The sequence below is a fragment of the Malaya genurostris genome, chromosome 1 (genome assembly GCF_030247185.1).
Source record: "Malaya genurostris strain Urasoe2022 chromosome 1, Malgen_1.1, whole genome shotgun sequence".
Classification (NCBI taxonomy): Eukaryota; Metazoa; Arthropoda; class Insecta; order Diptera; family Culicidae; genus Malaya; species Malaya genurostris.
In genome coordinates, this window is record NC_080570.1 from 125,940,051 (window position 1) to 125,961,184 (window position 21,134).

Consider the following 21,134-nt stretch of genomic DNA (forward strand, 5'->3'; position numbering starts at 1 on the left):
TAAATACGAATTTTGGGATATTTCCGTAAGTAGTTATAAAACAACATAGGTTGAGACTTGCAAATTGCAACTGAGAACTTGATGAAAATGAATGAGAAAAAAACATGAAAATTTCTCGAAAATATATCGCCCACGAACTCGAACCTTTACCCTTCTCCTTACCGTTGAGATGCTCTTCCAACTATGCTAATCTGAAACATGTGTAACATGTGCAGGAACACGCTCCAGAATGCAACAGATGAATTAGCGATGAGCTTGTGCATGATACTGCATACAAGCCGAGTGATATTCAACTACTGTTCTAGTTGGATGTGCTTGTGTCACTTTTTACGGTTTTTCGAGAGAAAATTCAGGACCGGGGGGACTGTAATATTACGAGAAGTTTAATAGAAAATTGTGTACATGGAAATATAACGAGTTTTATATTCGTTTAAAAGCTACTAAAATTGTTTATTAAGTTAAATTTCATACCGAACCCTTCTAAGTAAAGTGACGTCTCTACCCAGTATTGTTTGGCAAATAATCATGAATAGGTTAACTCCAGAACAACGATCCAAATCGTGGAATTTTATTTTCAAAATCAGTGTTCAACTAAAACTGCTTATAGCGCAAAATTCTCTTCAGTGATGAGGTGCATTTTTGGTTAAATAGATGCGTCAACAAGAAAAATTGCCGTATTTGGAGCAAAGATAATCAACACGCCTTTCAAGAATTACCGATGCATCCCGGAAAATTTACTTTTTGGTGCGGTCTATGGGTTGGCGGAATCAACGGTCCATATTTCTTTAAAAACGAGGAAGGACGACATGTTACCGTGAATGAAAATCGATACAGAACCATTATCAAAGAGTTTTTGTTGTCAAATCTTCAAGATATGTATTTGGACGAAATGTGGTTTCAACAGGATGGTGCCACTTGTCATACTGCGGCCGAAACAATCGAATCATTGAAAGAACATTCAAACGACAACATTATTTCGAGTAGACCTGTGCGCCGATTAGAATTGTTAACATCGGCGGCTAAAGCGTCTTTTTGACCAGCGGCGGCGGCGAACCGGCGTGACGCCATTTCCTGAAATTATCGGCGGCGGAGGCTGCGCAATTCGGTGTAATCAATTATAAACATATAATTAATTTTAATATTGATTCACACAGGACAATTTTTTTATTTTACTATTTTCTCGACCTACAATAAATGATAAATGGTTTCGAATGCAACGAATTAGAGGAGAAATTGAGATGAATATGAGTGTGATTATTCGAAGATCAGTAATAAAACGTATTGACTATTTCAAAGAATTTTCATGAAAACTGTAAGCAGTTTTCCACAATAATAAAATCATTTTTTCGGCTGATGTAATATAATCGGCGACATGATTAAATTTGTGATAACCGGCGCGCTGATTATCTTCTTCTTAAATTGGCGGCGTGTCGAAACTAGCGGCGGCGGCGGCTTGGTGCGGCAGCGCACAGGTCTAATTTCGAGAAATGGACCGATGAATTGGCCTCCGCGCTCGTGTGATTTGATGTTACTCGATTGTTTTTTGTGAGAATACGTGAAGTCATTGCTTTGAAAACCAATATCCAACGTGTAATTGCTGAAATACGCCCTCAAAGTGGTCGAAAATTGGACCTCCAGAATGACCTTTGTGAAAAAATAGTCGTGGCGGCCATATGCCCGAAATCATATTTAAAATTTAAATGATAATGATAACACTAGGGGTCTCCGAGGGTCCGATTAAAAGCTGGTTTTACTGCAACTCTTTTACCTTCTTTAACTGCCGTTCTACGCATAATTGTCCCATATCCTATAGAATGTTCTATGTATATGGGACAGTTCGATTTTATTAAAATTCAGAAGTTTAAATAAAGAATTTAAAAAGAACCCCCAAGTTTTTTTGCCCCGCGAATATTTAGTTGCGCTTCTGTTAGAATCTATCATAATTCTGTTGATTTTTTAAATACAAATTTGAATTGAGATCTGTACTTTCCTAACTATTAAGACCTGTGTTCAGGGAGTCGAGGTGTCATCCTTAATTATGCAACTTTGTGAATCGATTTTATACTTTTTAATATATTTTTCTCCTTACGTTTTCTTATATACTGAAAGGAAGGTTTTGTTTGCTTCATGTAATATATAATATATAATTTTAATAATCAAATAATCATATTCCAAATTGTAATAGGCATTGTATATTTTTCGTTAAATAATAGAGAAACATTCTGGTTTCATTCAGTTTGTATCGAATCTTAATCGTATGTAAATTAGATGTTATAAAAAAAGGATCTTATGGATAACTCCATTCGTTAAAATAGAGAATACTAAAACATTTCCTTTCGAAAAAAAATGGATCGAGAACTGATCGCTAATGAAACAGTGTCTGTCAAAGGAGTCAGACAGTCTTCGTTTGTTCTTCAAATGTCGTCAGTTCACCGAATTAATCGAGCAAAGAAAAAATGCTTCAGTTCGGCGGATAACGTCTGAACTTCGATTAATAGGGTTTTTCATAATAGTTATTGATGATTTTCTACCAATTAACCGATTACGTAATTCAAATATTGACGCTACTACGTAGAGTCCGTCCATTTTGTTAAGTGATTCGAAAATTCTTACTGTGTGATTGCATAACATTTATACTATGTTTTTGTTTATGATTTATAATGCGGTTTATGTTTTTGTTCTATTCTTTGAAACAATAATCATCTCGAATCCTGTTCGTTTGAATCATTCGTATTTTATTGATCCAGGTGTTTCGTGAATGGGTGTCAAAATGCAGTAGCAAACATCCATTAGAAGCAATCCTTCTTGGTCTTTCTTCCAAATTTATGAACTAGTAAATTTTAAGTAGATCATTGGAAAAGACTTATGAGCTATATAGCTGATTTTTTTTTGTAAGTAAAGGATTACCGAGCTGCACGTCATGAGAAATGCTGTACCGACAGTGATCGCATGTTGCTTCCATTTTCGGGATGGGAAAAACATGCGACCATAGCCAGTGCGCACATGGTCAATAAAAAAAAAAAATTAAACATAAAATTTATCATTCGTCTCGCGTTGACAAATGTCAAACCCTTTGCTGAAAATGTTAATAAAACAGAGAACGAAGTACTTGTTAAAGCTGCCCTTTAACGTGAATCATTGTCGATACACTGGAAGCACTATGTATAGATTAAGCTACATATAGACGTTATGAATTGCGACACTGCGGTGCATTCTTACAAATCAGTGTCGTACCAAGCAGCGACCTGATTGTTGTCCTGTGGCGGTGATGGCATCACGTCCAGATGATCGAACGTCAACTCACTGGCGTCCATTTCGCCCACGTCCATGTCCATCGGGTACGGTGATGTAGGTTGACCGGATGAGGGACCACCGGGAACATTGTTTCCGCTGTTGCCACCTCCACCGCCGCCACCAATTTCCAGTCCCTGCATGGAATCTATCGGCAGTGTATCATATCCTAGAAGGAGGGTTGGTCGGAAGGTACGAAGAAAAAAAGACAAAACGATTTGTTAGCTGAGCAGAAATGCATGATGCCGAAAGGAAAACCAAAACCACACTAAGCTGCATTGGGTTGCAGGCAGAAATACTGTAAATTAGCTTGCAGGACCAATCATAACAAAAACGTTCAAACTGAAGAATGAAATCAAAGGTTGTAGCATATGGTCTATTCATATGAGACTATTTGAATCAGTGCGTCCATATTTTCCAAATAATTTCAACGTATGAGAAGTAAATGAAACAGAAAAATCAGACGGTGCAAAAAAATTGACAAACGAAAAACGCAAATCCATATCTACTCATTCGATAGTCACCTATTCAGAGCTTAGTAGTGAATCCGCCCATGAGTGGGGACAAAACGCGCAAGAATGCGATGTTTACTACTGCTAGGCTTCGTTTGTTTGTTTTGTTTGTTTGTTTCGCTCACCGCTGCGCTCCTCCATTGGGTGGAACGTTTTGTTATGATGTCCTTCGTACTATTTTGTTTGCTTGTTTGTTTGTTTGTTATTTTCATGTTTCAATGTTTTAGTCTTTTCATGCCATTTTATTATAAATGTATCTTTCACTTTTACTTATAGCCTTTTTTTTCATCAACAAACAACGTTATTTTCCATATTACACCGTTACTCATTATTCGTTAGTTTATTTACTACCACTTGTTTGCATGTACGCCTAACGAAATTGTAGAAAGGGGTAACAAACAAGAGAAAAACTATAAGTTCAACAATACATTTGCTTTGTCTGGACGTGAAAGCACTACGATACTAACTGCGCAGAAATGATTCGTTAGACGGAGAAAATGCTTGTTATGGAGAAAAACCGATACTCGAGCGGGTTTTTGCAATAGAAGGAATGACTACTGGTTCAGTAATTATTTGTTATTAGACTTTTGTTTCTTTAGTGATGATATATGTTAGGCTGGTTTAGCTGAAAGTATACGTAAGCAAATTGAAGAATGCAATAGAAGGATTAATCGGGTTAATTTACGTGGAGCTATGGTTTTATGGTATTTGGCAAAAACAGATTAACAGTTGTTTGTAAGTCTAGGTTCTGTCTACGTTTCGATATTTTGCATGGACTGATAAGTTCCGCAGCTCGGGAAAAATGTTAGTGAACGTATCGTGTTAGTACCTAAATTCATGATGAACTATTGTTTGTGTGGTGTACGATTTACCCACCAATAGTGTATAACCACCAACTACTATCGAAAGCAAGCTTACGTACCTTGCTGGAATGCACGACCACCGTGCGAGCTGTGCACGCTAGGAGGACCTTGTCCATAGAGACCTTCATAGGCCTGATCGGGGGAGAGGATGTCCTATGCCCGTTAAAGGATTGTAGGTTTTAGATGAACCAATTGTGATAGTGGATTTTTGGAGACAATTTTTGTGGTTGAAGATATGAGGAAACACAATAATAAAGAAAATAAAAAAGAAAAAGAAATGTGTATAGAAAATAAAGAATAGACATTTTTCGAATCATGCGGATTGGCTCTCTGGATAACCGCACTGTATTGCATTCTTACATGCGGAATTCCAGTAGCACAAAACATAAACAATTTCCAATCGTCAGCGAAAGAGAAGCCGTGCTAAATTTTCCAATTTTTTTGCTATAATCACTAGTAAATATAAGAGAGTAAAAAAAAACTTCATTGTGCGGTCTAGACTATAATCGAAACCTCGACAAGTTTAATCAGTACCATTTTGTGGAACATACGTTCATGTAACTTTACGTTTACATAAATTATCACAAATGTGGTATCCTCCTTACTTGAAACAGTAAAATATTACCTCTTTTCCCACGTTAAACGTCACTTGAAGGATCAAGAAAAAAGAAACCTTCGTACCGATAGCGATTGGAAATTCTATGTGATTTCGTTAAACCTTCCACACGCTCGCCACAAACGTGTTAATGTTTTCTAGCTTCTACCCGGAAAACCAAAGATTCGTTTCATACCTGCAGATCCGGTCCCATCCCAAGCTCCCCGTTGTTCCACATACTGTCGTCGCGGAACACCGGCAGGGTGGTCAGTTCGCTGGAGAATCGTTTCTTGTAGTCCATCGATTTGTCCTCGCTCATCTTGTACAGGACGGCGGCCGCATATGTAGCAACACCTTCGTTAGCGGAATTGAGCAGTTCGGTGAGTGGTGCGGTAGCTCCTTCGGCTTCGATCATCTCGGCTACCTCTTTATCGATGGCTAGCTCGCATAGAACTCCAGCCGCAACGCGCTGGAACGATCAATGTTCATGGGGAAACATTAAACTCAAACACACACACACATTGACTGTGTCGGTGTCAACACAGGCGAAACAAACACGCCCCTCCGATATAATAAATGATGGATCCTTGGAGCGTTATTGCGCATGAGCGCTGCCCGGGAATTTGTACAGTGGCAAAGGCAGGAAACTGATTCTGGGGGAAAAAAACTAACATACCTGGATGTTTTCAATGTCGTTGTAGAACAGAAGCTGCACAAAGATTGGAATTACGTTCTGCTGGCGGATGAGCTGTCGGTTGAGGTCCTCCTTCGAGAGAATATGCAAGGCGCCAACCGTTCCTTCAACGATTTCCTCCATACGAACACCATCGGCATACGCACCTGGCGGCTGTGAGCCGTTGGTGGCTACCGAGGAGCGTTGCTGAAAAGTAAAATAGTAAATTACATTATAGCAACTGTTTAAAATCGTTCAATTAAAGGAATAGCATTTAGTCAAAATGTTTCGCTTTGAAAATGTTTCTATGAAAAAAAAATATCTCATCTTAGCTGCTTCGTCGAATTTTGCTGAATTATTTATTAACTAGAGATTTTGAACACTTTTTTCTTATACTTTTAATCCTTCTCGCTACTAAACCAAATTATGATCTATCTAACTTCCCATTAGGACAAGCTCACGGATAATACATAGGATTGCAAGAAAAGAACAAATAAGTAATTTATAAATGAATGTCAGTAAAACGATGCACACAAATCCTTTTAAAAACTTTCGACATCGGAAAATCAAGCTGTATTTAGTTCAATGCTTCGATGAATTTTGAGCATCAGAATGATGTCTTGGTAAGAACGTGACGAGCCTCTGGTACCATAGTTCACGATCGTTGAGGATAAACGGTTCATTTTGCGCTAAATACGTGTTAATTTCTTAAGTGACTGACTTTTTTCAACAATACGACTCACGAAGTCCAAAGTCACCCGATGAAGACTGTGGGACCATCAAATTGCACAAAACTAAAAGACCCAGCATCCCAGAAAAAGTGTATAAGGCTTGTTCGCGACAAAATCTGGACAACACTATACACGTATATCTCTGGAAATACTTCATCAACGTGTGAAATATTTCGCAGGCTAATGAACGTATGTCTGTTCATTGTATCTGTGAAGCAAATACTGCAGAAGAGATCAGATCTTTCGGTACGCACTGTGGCTAGGAAAATAAAATTGTCTCCAACTTCCAAGTACCGGCAAGGTATGGAGTCGGTCAAGGTGAAAACTGCATCGAACCGTAATGATAAACAAAATGTGACGACTAGAGCCGCATGTTATTTCGCGAATATTTGACGAAGTTTTTCTGCGTGATGATGGATGATGAATCTTAAGTGATAAAAGATTTTAAGCAGCTTCTCGGAATGTCTTTTTATATTGCCATGGAACAGAACCGCGTAGAGAAGCATTTCAGGACCAAGGGAAAGGTCAAGTTTCTTAAAAAATATTTGGTTTGGCAAGGAATATGCAACTGTGTTCGAGCGCCGCCATGACCAGTGTTGCATCCAGTATGCGTAATTAAAGAATATTCACTGATGGACACAAGCGTTTCTCTTGCAAGCTCTCTCACTGAAAAGCTGCACATACTGACATTTATAATGTATGAGTTTCACTGAGAGAGAAATTTCGTCAGTTCAGTCTGATGCGCACTTGGAGGCGAATCAACATGATTGAAATTGCAGAGTCAATTTCCGTCGTTATCGTCAATTGCAAGGAAAATTCGTCAAACACAACGTTTTCTCGGTTTAACTTAGTTCATAGAACGAAAATAAAAAAGCATTCGCAATCCAATGAATCAATATCTATATGAAAATTGAAGCAAACCGATTCATAATATCGAATTTTTCGATTTTTAACATTACCAAAGATGTACTGATAGAGCGAAATCAACACCAGACTTGCATCATCTTGTACGTCAGGTGACGTCAGAAAATGATTTTGAACATCAAAGTAGACTTTATTACAACGATTAATAACTGGCAGTCTTATAGCTTTGGTAGAATAAGAATTCCACCTCTATTTACGAGATCGTGTTGCGACGGAATTTTTAATCGTAGTAGGCAGTTTTAGATAAAAATAAATGTGATCAAAACAAAACACTTTTGTCTCAATACAAATCGAATAGTTGATTATGTCTTTCAATGCAAATTAGGTCATGTAACATAAATATCCATAGCTTTCAGTTCAAGAAGTTTTCTCTACATATTTTTAAGGAAAAGAAAAGGAAGAACGATTGTAACACATGGATCAATAAGTCCCGAGACTAAAGCAGAGATGACGCTCGTAGTAAACCAGTAACCACGTCTTTCTAGAGTACTAACCTTTGCTTGAAACGGGTCAAAATTTTAAGTCGACCAGAAACAGCTGAGCTATCGAGGTTGGAGTAAAGTCGTTTTGTAGTTTGTTTAAAAAATGAAAAAAAAACGAGTTTCGTGTTTTGATAAAACATTGTTTTTTAATGGGTAAAAGCACCGTGCAAGCGAAACAATGGATTGAAAAATGTTATCCGGACTCTTGTCCATCAAAAGCAACGATTTGTCGGTGGTTCGCCGAGGTTAAACGTGGTCGTACGGACACAAATGACGCGGAACGCTCGGGTAGACCTGTGGAAACCGTTACACCGGAAAATGTGAGTGAAGTGACAAAAATTATAATGAAAGATCGTAAAGTGAAGCTCCGTGAGATTGCTGAGATGACACAGATATCATATGGAAGTGTATTTACTATCCTTCATGAAAAATTGAGCATGAAAAAGGTTTTTTTTCCAAGTGGGTGCCGCGATTGCTTTCGATGGAACAAAAACACCCTGCCACAAGTCGATGAAAACAATGGCGAAATTGAACGAATTGGGCTTTGATCTGCTTCCCCACACCCCATACTTGCCAGATTTAGCCCCCAGTGACTACTCGATCTTTGCTGATCTTAAAAAAATGCTCCAGGGAAAAAGATTTGGCTCAAATGAGAAGGTCATCGCTGAAACTGAAGCTTATTTTGAAGCGAAAGATAAATTTTTTTATAAATATGGTATTGAAAAATTGGAAAACGTTGGAACCATTGTATCACCCTAAAAGGTGATTATGTTGATGAATAAAAAAAAATTTTGCAAAAAAAATGTTGTTTCCATTGCTAGTCTCGGGACTTATTGATCCATGTGTTATGTATATACAATAACTGTACTTACTCAGTTGCATTCAAATTCTTGCGCGTGTTTCATGTTTTCAAAGTTCAACTAGAGTGGAAAATGTACATCTTGGTACTACATGAAATGAAATCTATACTGCAGTGTGTTATGTAATAATTTGTTCAATCATAGAGTATGGGAAGAGTATTTTCAAGCAACTGTTTATTTAGCTCAGCAAGTAAAACATCCTCCAAAAACTTCTTCGTAGATAGCTGTCCACAAATCAAATAAAATCAAGCCCAATGTACTGAAGGCACGTTTCACTGATATTTGACTTACTGCAGTAGATAATTTCACCATTGCTACGGCAAAAAAGTTGAGGATACGAGCAATCCAATTATTCCAAACATTCGATTTTGAATTTATTTTCCAAAAAAAACTGCAAAGAACTATAAACTGACCGTTTTACAAACATACAGAGAATAACCGATCTCTTCTCTCATTCGAATTATTTTACTTTCTGCGTGTTGACACTCTCGCGTCACTTTTGTTCCTGTTCGCCGTACTTTGAATGACGATCATTTTGGTTCGTGCCGGAACTATTTCGTATGCTTTGACGTGTGGATGATGATCACGACTCAGTGCAACTCTGGTCATGACGCTCCTTCGCTCTTCTGGCCTAATTTGGCATCTTGTCACTAACCAAAGATGTTTTGAAATGGTATAAAGCGAATGGTTTCCATTTTGTTCCGAAGGAGGCGAATTCATCTAGCTGCCCGAAGTTGCGATATATCGAGCGGTATTGGGCTCTCGTGAAAAGAGAACTCTCTTAATATAAACAAGAAGCTACAACTATAGAAAAATTTCGAAAATCTTGAACAAAATCAGCTGAATCGGATGCAGAGTAATCTGCACAGACCCTAACAGCTGAAATGAACTCAAAAGTTCGTAGTTTCTTCATGCAGCCTAATTGAGATACTGTAATTAATAATACACAATTAAATGAATAAAAAGCACATCTTAGATTGAACTAATAGTAAATTTGTTTTAATTGAAATTTAATCTTTTTGTTAAATAATTCAAGACACTTTTTTCCTCGTAAACGTAATGATCGAGCATTTGACGGGATTTACGGCCATGTCATTTAGTTTGCACCAATCTGCAAAGATTACCAATTGTCATCGTTAGAGTACAGCAAGAAGATCCAAGGGGTGAGGTGACCCCCCTGAGGAATTCCAGGTGTTGCAAAAAAATTCTTCCGAAACATAAACGTTAATTTTAATCAATCCGATTCGAATTGTGGTCCGAAATATGAAGCCTAGAAGTTTGTAAGCGTTCGACACTACGTTATCGACGAGGTTCTTGACATCAAGTTTGTGATAAAAAATAGCCGTTAAATCCTTTCACTTTGGAAAAAAGCATAGTCATATCTGATCATTGAGCGTCAATGGGAGGAGGATACAACAGAACATTCAGATCTACCTTAGTCGGTATCATAATGCTGGTGTGGCACCAGTTTGGCGAGTATACACAACTTTATCAGATGAAACAGTTTGAAGTTATCAGTACATGATAGTTTCACGGAGAAGCATATATCATTGAGGTAGAGTGAAATAGAATTTTTTTTAAATGCCTATAACGATGAGATGTTAGATGCCTTGGAAATGCGAATTATGTTGACAATTCCCCTACTGAGAATCAAGTTCAAAAAATGATCATCTCTACTTTGGATGGGACACACGCGTTTCATCAAAACACTACTTTTAGGTACCGTAATCAACAAATGTTAATTCGGGCTGATATATCAGTAGATTAGAAGTTAGTTCGCACAAAGTGCCGATGAGACGAAACGTCGGTTTTCCTGAAAAAATCATTTATCGAGATATGAACAGCTTAGATCGGAAATCCAATTTAAGTGAATGTGTAATGAGTAAAGGAAACTTAACCGCTCCTTAACCGAGACTCAAGAGAACAATGAAGAATTTCGTTTTTTAACCTCCCACCGTACAATATCGACCTTACATGATTACTTCTGTTTTTTGAGAACTCGTTCGAAAACCATTCAAAAAAACAAGGTAATTAAGAACGCAGTTGAAAATTGGGTCAACTCACAGACACCGAACTTCTATTCGGAAGAAAAGCAGGTTTAGTGGCTCTAAAAAATCTTAGGAGTGCATGGTGATTTTTAGAAAAGAAAATGTGTTCAAAATAACCTCTTTCATATGATCATATTGCATTGTACATTAGTGTTTGAACTCTGAGAGTTTCTAGAGTGTAAATTTTGTTATATAATCATATGGTAGAAACTATATAAAACGATCAAAAAACGTTAGAAATAAATAATACTCACTCTCTGGGTATCCTGGAACGCCTTGAACAGCAACCGCACCAGCAAATGGATAGCGCCGTTCTCGCGCAACGGAGCCGCATTCAGCGGGCACAATGCCAAATTACGAATCAATCCAATGACCGCCTTGATCAACGGCCAGCGTGATGGTGGATTGAGAAGCTTCACGATAACCGGAAGTCCATATCCATTGCGGACAATGTTTTGTGCCGATTCCGACTCCGGATGGCGGGACGTCAGATGGCGAAGAGCACAAACCGCCGGTTCGGTGATTTCTTCGCGATCGCCAGCGTTGATGATGGTACCAACCAAAGCTTCGACACCACCCACCTGGCAAACGGTGACCTTGTTGCGCTGGTTGTTACAGGTCAGATTGGACAGGATGCCGGCAGCGCATGTTACAACATTTACGTCGGATGATCCGAGCACAGTTACCAAACCGGAAAGCAGTGTTTCCAAACCGTCTACCTTGGTAGCAGCATCCGAAAGATTACGCAACGTCCACAGGCAGTTTTGGACCAATCGCTGGGATGGATTACCCAAATGCATGGCTAGTGCTTGCATACCGCCAGCTTCGACGATGGCTGGTTTGTTGCTCGAGCAAACCGACAGAACCTTCAACACCCGAGAAGTTGTCCAGAGAAGCTTCTCGTAGTCATACGAACGCATGATACGGACCAATTCGATCGGTCCCGTGGAAGCAAGAATGATTAATTTACTTTCCTGGTTTCCATAAGCAAGAATTTGCAGGCAATCTGTTACGATGGCTAAGAATTTGACGTTATTGCGCTGCAACAATGCCACCATTTTCTGTAGACCACCGGCCAAACGAACCGCCATTTTGCTACCGTCCTGATGAAGCAGTAGGTTATGCAGCGTAGTTATAGCGTAAAACAGAACGGATTCAACCGGTGAGGAAAGTAGTTTCACGAGAGCCGGAATTCCACCGGATTTGAAGATTGCAAGCAAACCTTGGCGATGGTGTGATAAATTGTGCAGTGTTCCTACGGCTCCCTTGGTGGTTTCAAGATCATTGCTCTGTGACAAAGCACGCACCAAAGCGGCAACCATCTGAGGGCTGTTCATAATGGCATGACGTGAAGCTTCCTTCTTCGACAACTGGTGTACCATCATAGCAGTTCGGGACACCACGACCTGATCTTCATCGTTTAACAGCTTGATTAACTCTGGAATGGCCCGAGTGGCAAGATCAGCATCATCCTGATAGTTGATCAGATTGACCACGGCATGCTTCAGCATTTGTGACGGCTCGGACAGACGCTGGACTGCCGTTGGTTGCTGCGGATCAAACTGTGTTGACGGAAACTCGATGCCTTCCTCGAGTGTTTCGGGAAACATGGCAGCCCGGACACGCTGGGAGCGTGTCTGGCTCAGTTGTTGATTCATATCGTCCACCTGATCCTGGGTGAAGTTCTGCGAAAATCCCTGATCCATGTCGAACATCAACGGATCATCTTCCATCTCATCATCCTTGCCACTGAGCGATGGCACCTGAGTGACCGCACCCGAGTGGATGCCGGAATCACTCATGTACGAGTTCTGTTGCCACATCAGCGTTTGCTCCTTGGCCGAGGGCATCGGCATATCCGATGTGTTGTAAGGGTTATGTGACACTGATAGGGAAGAGACAGAAAAAATGCGAAAGGTTTGATTAATAATTCATTCGAAAATAAGCAGTCTGGTGGTAATGTCTCATTCTGAATGGTCGGGATTGGCAGCACATGTGAAGCAACCGGTGTTTTTGGTGTTCGCTATTGAAACAAAGTGGTAAGTGGCAAAATTCCAGAGCAATGTGTCCTTGCGACTTGAATTGCACGTATCATAAATTAATATGTCAATCATACATTCTTCACGAACGCAAAAAAAAAAGTTCCAGCTAATCAAAACATATTGAGACATCAGCTATTACGTGGGAGTTTCCGTGAATACTGTATAATTATTCATGGGGAACAGCGGAAATTACATACCTAATAGCAAAACTTTGATGTGACAATTTTCTGCAGCTTACTGAATACTTATCACAGTAAAATCCTGTATAAATAATCTGATACCAGCAACTGTCGACGACTACGTTTGAAAAACGGATATATTCCACCTTCCCGATAGAGTGCAAGGAACATTTACAATGACAATAGACCCTTATTTAAATACCCTTTGAATTTCATGAGGCGAAAAATGAGAACGCAATCATTCCTCATCGATGCATCTATCGGTCCACAGTAGAGGCAAAGCAAAGGAAGATCGAAGCCCCTCGGTATCGCTTTTTATGAACGGAAACAGATTGAGACGAGTAAACACACTCAAATGTGTCCTCAAACGGAAATGTAAAAAGCCGCACAAACAAGCTAAGTAGGATAAGGAGTGTGGATAAGGAGATAAATCTTTTCTTTTCATGGATGTCGTCAAACATGGTAGCAAAATAGATAAGGAGGAGACAAATCGGCAACCTTTTCGGCATCTTCGCCAATGTGTGGTAAGAGTCTTTAGGTGACCAAACCAAATAATAATGGGAAATCCCCTTGGGAGAAACGTCTTCCCATTGGATAATCTCTTTGTTATTAAATTATTTCCTATTCTTTTGAATCACTCCGGGATAGAGAATGGCTTATATATGTGGGCACAACAGACAGGACGTCTGTGCTTTGCCGAGCGTTTAATCAAAGACAAATAAATAACAACAGCACTCGACAGAGGATACTTCGAGCTGGCATCTTGACTGTTCCGAGGCGACCGAGCAACCATCAGCAACCGAAGGGTGAGCTAATTCTCGTTATAATGTTTGGCTTTTCGCGTCTTCCGATGAGTGCCGACCATTGCCAACCAAACCGGCAAATCGTTGAGACGTTCGTTTGTAACAGCCAGCCGAACCGAAGGAAATTTAATGGAAGCTCTGACGGTGCCACGGTAATTACATCGGACAGACAGAGTATAAATTGATATGCTCTTTCCGCCGGTTACGGGGACCAATTATAATGACGTTGTAATGATTTATTAATATTCCGGTTTGAATTGGCCTGAATCAACCGAGTAGGGTAGTACGGTTCGGTTACAACAGGGCGGCATTTCGTACAGAGGTCGTACTAAGATATCAATTTGTAATAGACAGTAAAAACACTGAAATCTTATTCTTTTTTTACCTTTTTTATAAATATAAAAAATAGCTATAGAATTCGCTCAAACTTTAGAAAAATTTTCCGAGGTCCGTAGGGCCGAATGTCATATACCAATTGATTCAGCTCGACGAACTGAGCAAATCTCCGTGTGTGTGTGGGAGGGAGTTTTACGCGTTTGATGATAAAGCGCTGTTTCGGAGCCAAATGAAACACGATTTTTTATACTGCTACATACAATTGTTTCTAAGTACCAAAAAGACTGTGTACACCATCTTTTTTCATGGCATTTTGCCTCGGACCGATTTTAGCACGGTTCGTTTTTGGCAACATTATCGTTCGAGTTTGACATACGTGAACCAGATGATGGCAGCATTTTCAAGTTGAAAGTAATTCCATAATTATTTTGATTTAAACTACTTACAGTAATAAATGCTGGATGAACATAACTCCCATATACCATTCGACTCAGTTCGTCGAGATCAGCAAATGCGTGTGTGACAAATAATTTCACTCAATTTTCTCGGAGATGGCTGAACCGTTTTCTACAAACTCAGATTCATATGAAAAGTAGTATACTCCCGAACAGGGTTCCTGAATTACGTTTGGATCCGACTTCTGATTGCGGAACCACAGGATGACATGTGAAACTAAATTAAAATAATGCCATTTCTCTCGTAGATGGCTGAACCCGATCTAAGATTCAAATGAAATCTAAGAACCATCTATGATTCAAATGAGAGGTCTTAAAATCCTATAAAACATATTACTTTTTAGGAAGATCCGAGTTTACGACGGTTTAGGAGATACTGGGTGATTCGTATAAAAATGTCCATTTCACATAAATTAATCAGGTTTATCAGATTTGGATAGTCGATTACCAAATAAATTTATTTCAGTTTTTGATTCGGAAGGCAACCAAAAATTTCATTCGCACTACAATTTCTCAAAGATGTATGCACACTCCTCAGGTGAATTTAACTGATTTCGGCTACACCGATTTTAGAATTCCGGTTCCAGTATCGAATCGTTTCTCAAAGCTCAATCATTTTCTCAAAAAGGCCAAATCGAACTTCAAAAATGAAACTTCAAATTAAAGGACTTATGGTCCCATACAAAATTGGTGAGTTTTATCCGATTCTGGAATTACAGGATGATGAGTTTTTAAAATTCATACCGATATAGAAGATGTAAATTAATTTATGACGAATCATTTTGGGTTATTCCTGAATACCGGCTCTGGAAGTACCATAAATAATGACGAAAAACTCTAAACTGGAACTTACTTCGACATCTCATGAAATGTTCAATCATTTGTCACACGTTAAGATTGAAATTCGATACGATTTGCAGTTTGCCTTTTAAAACGATGATAATTAGAATAATGTCATGAGAACTAAAACACCGAAGAATATCCATGCAAAAAACACATGCGAATTGATAAAAAAGGTATCATCTCACTGTTAGGTGTATTAATCACTTTTTTGTAAGTAATCACAGTGGCACCAGTCTTTTGCTTCAGTTCTATACTGGACTCGAGATAAGATTTGCTTCTATGAGCTTCTATTTTCAATCAAAATACAGACGTTCCTATGATATGGTGCTCACTTGATCACTATTAAAAATAATGAAATGAATTTTGTATCAATATATCGACTTTAAAACCAGAATTCTCGATGAACATAAGGAAAGGTCCCAAGTGCAAATGACAGTTTCTCTTGGTTTGCTTTCTCTTTCTATTATTACGGCAAATTCCAGTAATTTCCAACTAATTCTACAGGTCATATCGAAAGTTGATGGTTTTTGCTATTATCCTATGTGAAGTGTTAGACTGAAATATTTCTGATTGGACAGTAATACTCGAAAGAGAAAGTAAACAAAGAGAAACTGTCATTTACACTTAGGACCTTTTCTCGTGTTTGTCTTCAATTATCTTAGTCCTTCAAAAAAGGAATTGGATACCGGATTTTATGGCACCAGCACGAGTGTGTCATTTCTCCGAATAAACCGAATAATTAATCAAAGTGCAATTTGCTTTCAACTTTACTTTAACTTTTCAATACCATTTTTGTAGTATAGTTTAGCTTTAACATAAACCTTCTTTTTCGGCTATGATTTCTTCATCCGAGATCTTGCAGTCTACTCGACTGACTGTTGATCCGATTTCTGAGTGAAATGAAAATCAGTTCGATGTCGTTTTTGGTCTACACTGAGGTCTTTTTTTACGTGATTTTTATGCGGTTTTTTCACGCGGCTTTCCGAAGTTACGCGGTTTCAAAATCTGTAAGTCACAAAGTCGTTTTTTTTTTCAAAAAATTTGAATACATTTTTAAGATTACGTCAGATCTGGATGTTTCATTCAAAATTTCTTTAGTATTGCGATTTTTTTACGCGGATTTTCGAAGTTACGCGGAAACGTCGAGATCTGGTATTACCCGAAATTTTTTTAAGTCAACTCTCTTTGACACTTAGAAAATTTACGATTTAAAAAATATAAAAATTAGATTACATCAGATCTCGACGATACATGAATTTCTAAGACACTTGGCATAAAAAAATCGACTTCGGAAATCTCAAAATCGAAATCAAAAACCCAAACCTAAACGTTTTATGCATTTTTAAGACATTTGGCATCAAAAATAAATATCAATTTTGCGTTTTTTTGTGGATTTCCGAAGATACGCGGCCTCAAATTCTGTAAGTCACAAATTCGTTTTTTTTTTTCAAAAAAAAAGATTACATCGGGTCTGGACGTTTCATGCATTTCTGAAATATTTAGCATCATAAAACAAACCGACTTTTGACCGAAGGCCCGGAGGACCGAATGTCATATACCATTCGACTCAGTTCGTCGAGTTCACAAAATGTCGGTGTGTGTATGTGACAAATAATGTCACTCGATTTTCTCAGAGATGGCTGAACCGATTTTCACAAACTCAGATTCAAATGAAAGGTCTAATAGTTCCATAGAACGCTATTGGATTTTTATGACTTCCGGTTCCGCACGGAGAACCCGCAGATCACAAAATTACAATATTGCAATTGTTGTTTCACGCCCTGGTTGTTTCAACTAAAATGTTGTTGATTTAACTAACATATGTTGATTTTGACATAACCATTCAGGTAACCGAAATTGTTGTATTCAAATGCTGTCACTTGGCGGAGAACGAAGACAGCAAAACGCAGAACAAAAAACCTCTTCATTTCACCAGAAGCGTTTCATTTTGAAAATTTTCAATGGTAAATGAACGTCATTTATGTTAGTTACGTAGTGGTCGTTTTATATAAGTGAAAGAATGCAGAAGAATATAACAGTTAATTGTAAAGTTTTCCATGTGTTAAATAGATTTTCCTACAGTATAAATCTTTTAATTTCATCTGAGAGTAATGTATTCTAGGACAGTTCATGTCAATGTTATAAAACCGCTTAACGCTTAAAAATTTGCTGCTAAAGTGAAGGGGTACTATTTGTATTTTCTTGAAAGTGCATCTGTAGCATTAGGTTTACCAGCGAGCCATTCCGCAAGTGAAGGAAAAATATCCTAATTCCCTGTGACCATTTTTCTGGTGAGTTCCTTTTTGAGAATTGTCATCTTTTGGTTCATTTCCATATCCTTTGTGAGTTTAGTGATAAAGATATAAGCAGTTAATTAGGTAAAATTTCGTTGTTCTAGCAGTGAACGATAAGGTGCCCCCGAAGAGGCTAACAGTAAAAAATATTTATTGCAATTGGCGTTTTAAGTTCAAATAATTGAATAATTGGTTGAAACAACTGAGACATTTTTTTTGCTTTCATGCATACAAGTAACTTTGCTGGGATTGTGTCTTTGCTCAATTGCACGAGTGACATCTCATTGAAACGTTTCATTGTTCGCTCAGGGTGTTTGGCATTGCTCAACTGAAACGTTTCATTACTTGTTGGGTGTCGTTGCTAAGCTGCCAGCACGATAAATAAAAAATGACAGATTAGTTAAAACAACAGTCGATTAGTTGTACCAAATTTTAACCAATCAAAATCAGAAAAACAACTATTATTTTAGTTGTTTTGCGATCGCTGGCTTTTCCGTGCGGGATTACACGGTGATATGTGCAAATTCGTCCCGAGTTGGCGGTTCAATGCATAGGACGCTGGTCTTACAAGCCAGTTGTCGTATGTTCGAGCCCCGACCTGGAAGGATTATTAGTGTCAGTAGGATCCATAGTACTAGCCATGCAATGATTCTGTACACTAAGAATCGGCTGCGAAGTCTGTTGAAACAGAAAAGCCAAATTCCACAAAAAGGAATGTAATGCCAGGACTTTGATTATGTGCAAATCTAAGAGAAAATGCGCACCAAATTTTCTAGGTAATTTCTTAACCGATTTTTACAACCTCAGATGTCAATAAAAGGTCTTGAAATTCTTTAAAAAATCCTCGAAAAGTTGATCCAGATTCGACTTTCGGTTCCGGTATTACAGCGCGATAAGCGAAAAATTTTCATTTTCATGAGTATTTTTTCACAAGTGATGGCGAAACGAGATGCGAATTTTTATAAAACATACTGGTAATTTTTCTAGTTGGCAGACCTTGTTAGTTAATGGTTATATAAATCTACTTTGGGACTATTAGTCCCAGGTTTCCGTTCTCGAAAATGAAGAAAAGTTACAAAAACGGAACTCACTTCGATTTCTAGCGTTTAACCGGTTAAACCGATTTTCACAAATCGTGATTCAAATTAGAGCTTTCTTTGTCTTAAAAGATACTGTGTAATTTCATCCAGAACCGACTTCAGGTTCCGAAATTAGATCGCGATGAGTGTCAAAACATTCAAACTGTCATACAAAATGATGAAAAACCGGTACGCTTCGGTACGTGCTGATACGGAAGAAGAAAACACCACCGCCTAGCAGGGTGCGTGTAGGGTTGTCACATTTAAATCTATATTAACTTGACATAACTGTTTACAAATCAAAAAGGTTATGGTAGTTTATACCCAAAGAAAGTTTTTGTGTTTTATCACATTTGAAAGCAAGAATATTCTAGTGATGTTTTTGAAAATACAAATAACATGAGAAAGGCATTACACCACTAGGTGGATTAAAAAAGGTTTGTTCTGATTTTATTGTAAAAAAATGACTCAATGAATTTCAACTATCCATCGCTCGAATGACTATTGTCCAACTTTCGAACAATTTCGTGATCTTCTTACAAAACCTTTCCCTAATAAACCTAATGGAATGATAATGCCTTGCTCTTGCCATTAAAAATATCTCATAATAACATTTATGAGATTAAACCCTTAGCCAATAGTATTCTTCCGTTCCACGACTAATTGTCCCATAAAGGACATTTATGTGTAGAAATGCCGTGTTGTGAGCTTATCAAATAACAATTTTGGTGCATTGAAAAACACCACGTTTTGTCGGTTATTAAATTTCCCGAACCATGTTTGAAACATGATCTTCTAACTTGATTAATACACTAATAGTAGCTTTCAAACGAGTCTAAGCTTGAGAAAATTGAGCGGTAAAAATATCTTCGAAAAATGCACATACATACACACAGATATTTTCTGATCTCGTCGCGCTGGGTCGAATCGTATATATTTTTATCAGCAATTCTATTAGCTTTCTATAAAGAAAGGCAAAAACTGGTGGTTTCGAGTCCACAAATCGATGCAAATTTCCATTTTTTCCCATCGAAATACATTGTTGTCCCGCAAGGTTATGCGTCTGCTGTTGGAACAGATAGAAATCCGAATGTGATATAGCTGGGCTGTGTGGCGGGTGAGGTAACACATCTCATCCGAACATCGATTTTGATATGTGCAGATGAGCAGGTTCAGAACATAATTACTTTAAAACTTTAAGGTTGTTTGTGGGAAATCATTCTTCTTATTAGAGACTTCAATATCAAAAGAAAAGAGTTTTCATGATACAGGGGAGACCAGGGTTAAATCGGACACTTTTTGGAATAAATATAGATACTGTCTCGAAACTTGACTCCCTGTTGTACTGAAAACTTTATGCTGAAACTGACCTTAGAATTAGAAGGCTGTTTGATTGTTCTGCTACATATAATGAACATTTTGCTTAAATTTACACTAAACCTAGTTTGAATTAGAGATATAAGATGGGATAGAAAAATATATGTCAATATTTAGGTATGTTTCATAAATCTGTAACGAATTTCAAGTCGAAAATATGTGTCTGGATGTGCCCCACTTTTTTGTCCGGTTTAGCTCCGCACAGACAATCACTGGATTCAGCACGAAATAAACTTTTAAAAACAATAACCAGATCATCGTTACGATTCGCAGAAATTAAACATACCCAAAAATTCAGAAAATAAAAAAATCTGTAAAATACGTACACGTTTCGACATGAACACGATTGACTCAGCGTCATCCAGCTATCTGATGTCTGTCTGTGTCTATGTGTAGCGAATATGCCAAAATAAACCGTAAAAATTAGGTTAAATCCGGGGTACAATAAGCGAGGCGATATTAAAAGTAATAAATAAATCATGTTCCGAGCTGATCAAGTGACAAAGCTACTACTAAATAGCGTGTGTCATTTCCTCACGATAGCAATAGAAAAATGCTTTAACCTGTTTCCCACCATTGAAGCACAAGTCACGCCAGATGGATTCAACGCATCGAGGGCAATTATGAACTTTGTGACAAATATTTGCCCTGTTCCGGTTTGATGTGTTCGCCCTTTTGTCGTTGAAAACCGACCTTGTCTGAATAGGAAGGGGAAACATCTTCATAATTCGCACCGATGCAAGTGCT

General features: G+C 38.1%; 1 protein-coding gene across 13 annotated transcripts in view; it reads right to left on the bottom strand.

Moving 5' to 3' along the window:
* Nucleotides 1-2,053: 2,053 nt before the first annotated feature.
* LOC131425711 (armadillo segment polarity protein) overlaps nt 2,054-21,134 on the bottom strand; it is a 70,214-nt gene continuing 51,133 nt past the window's right edge. For 9 of the 13 annotated variants that reach the window (XM_058587801.1, XM_058587802.1, XM_058587804.1 and 6 more), the window contains 5 exons: nt 11,234-12,864; nt 5,938-6,141; nt 5,458-5,730; nt 4,726-4,819; nt 2,054-3,460 (listed from right to left, as the gene is read on the bottom strand). In XM_058587801.1, coding sequence (XP_058443784.1) covers nt 3,216-3,460; nt 4,726-4,819; nt 5,458-5,730; nt 5,938-6,141; nt 11,234-12,864 — 2,447 coding nt within the window. In that variant the 3' untranslated portion in view covers nt 2,054-3,215. Of the gene's footprint in view, nt 3,461-3,875; nt 4,429-4,725; nt 4,820-5,457; nt 5,731-5,937; nt 6,142-11,233; nt 12,865-21,134 lie in introns of those variants that run through there. The other 4 variants (XR_009229022.1, XM_058587796.1, XM_058587797.1 and 1 more) reach the window with 4 other exon arrangements.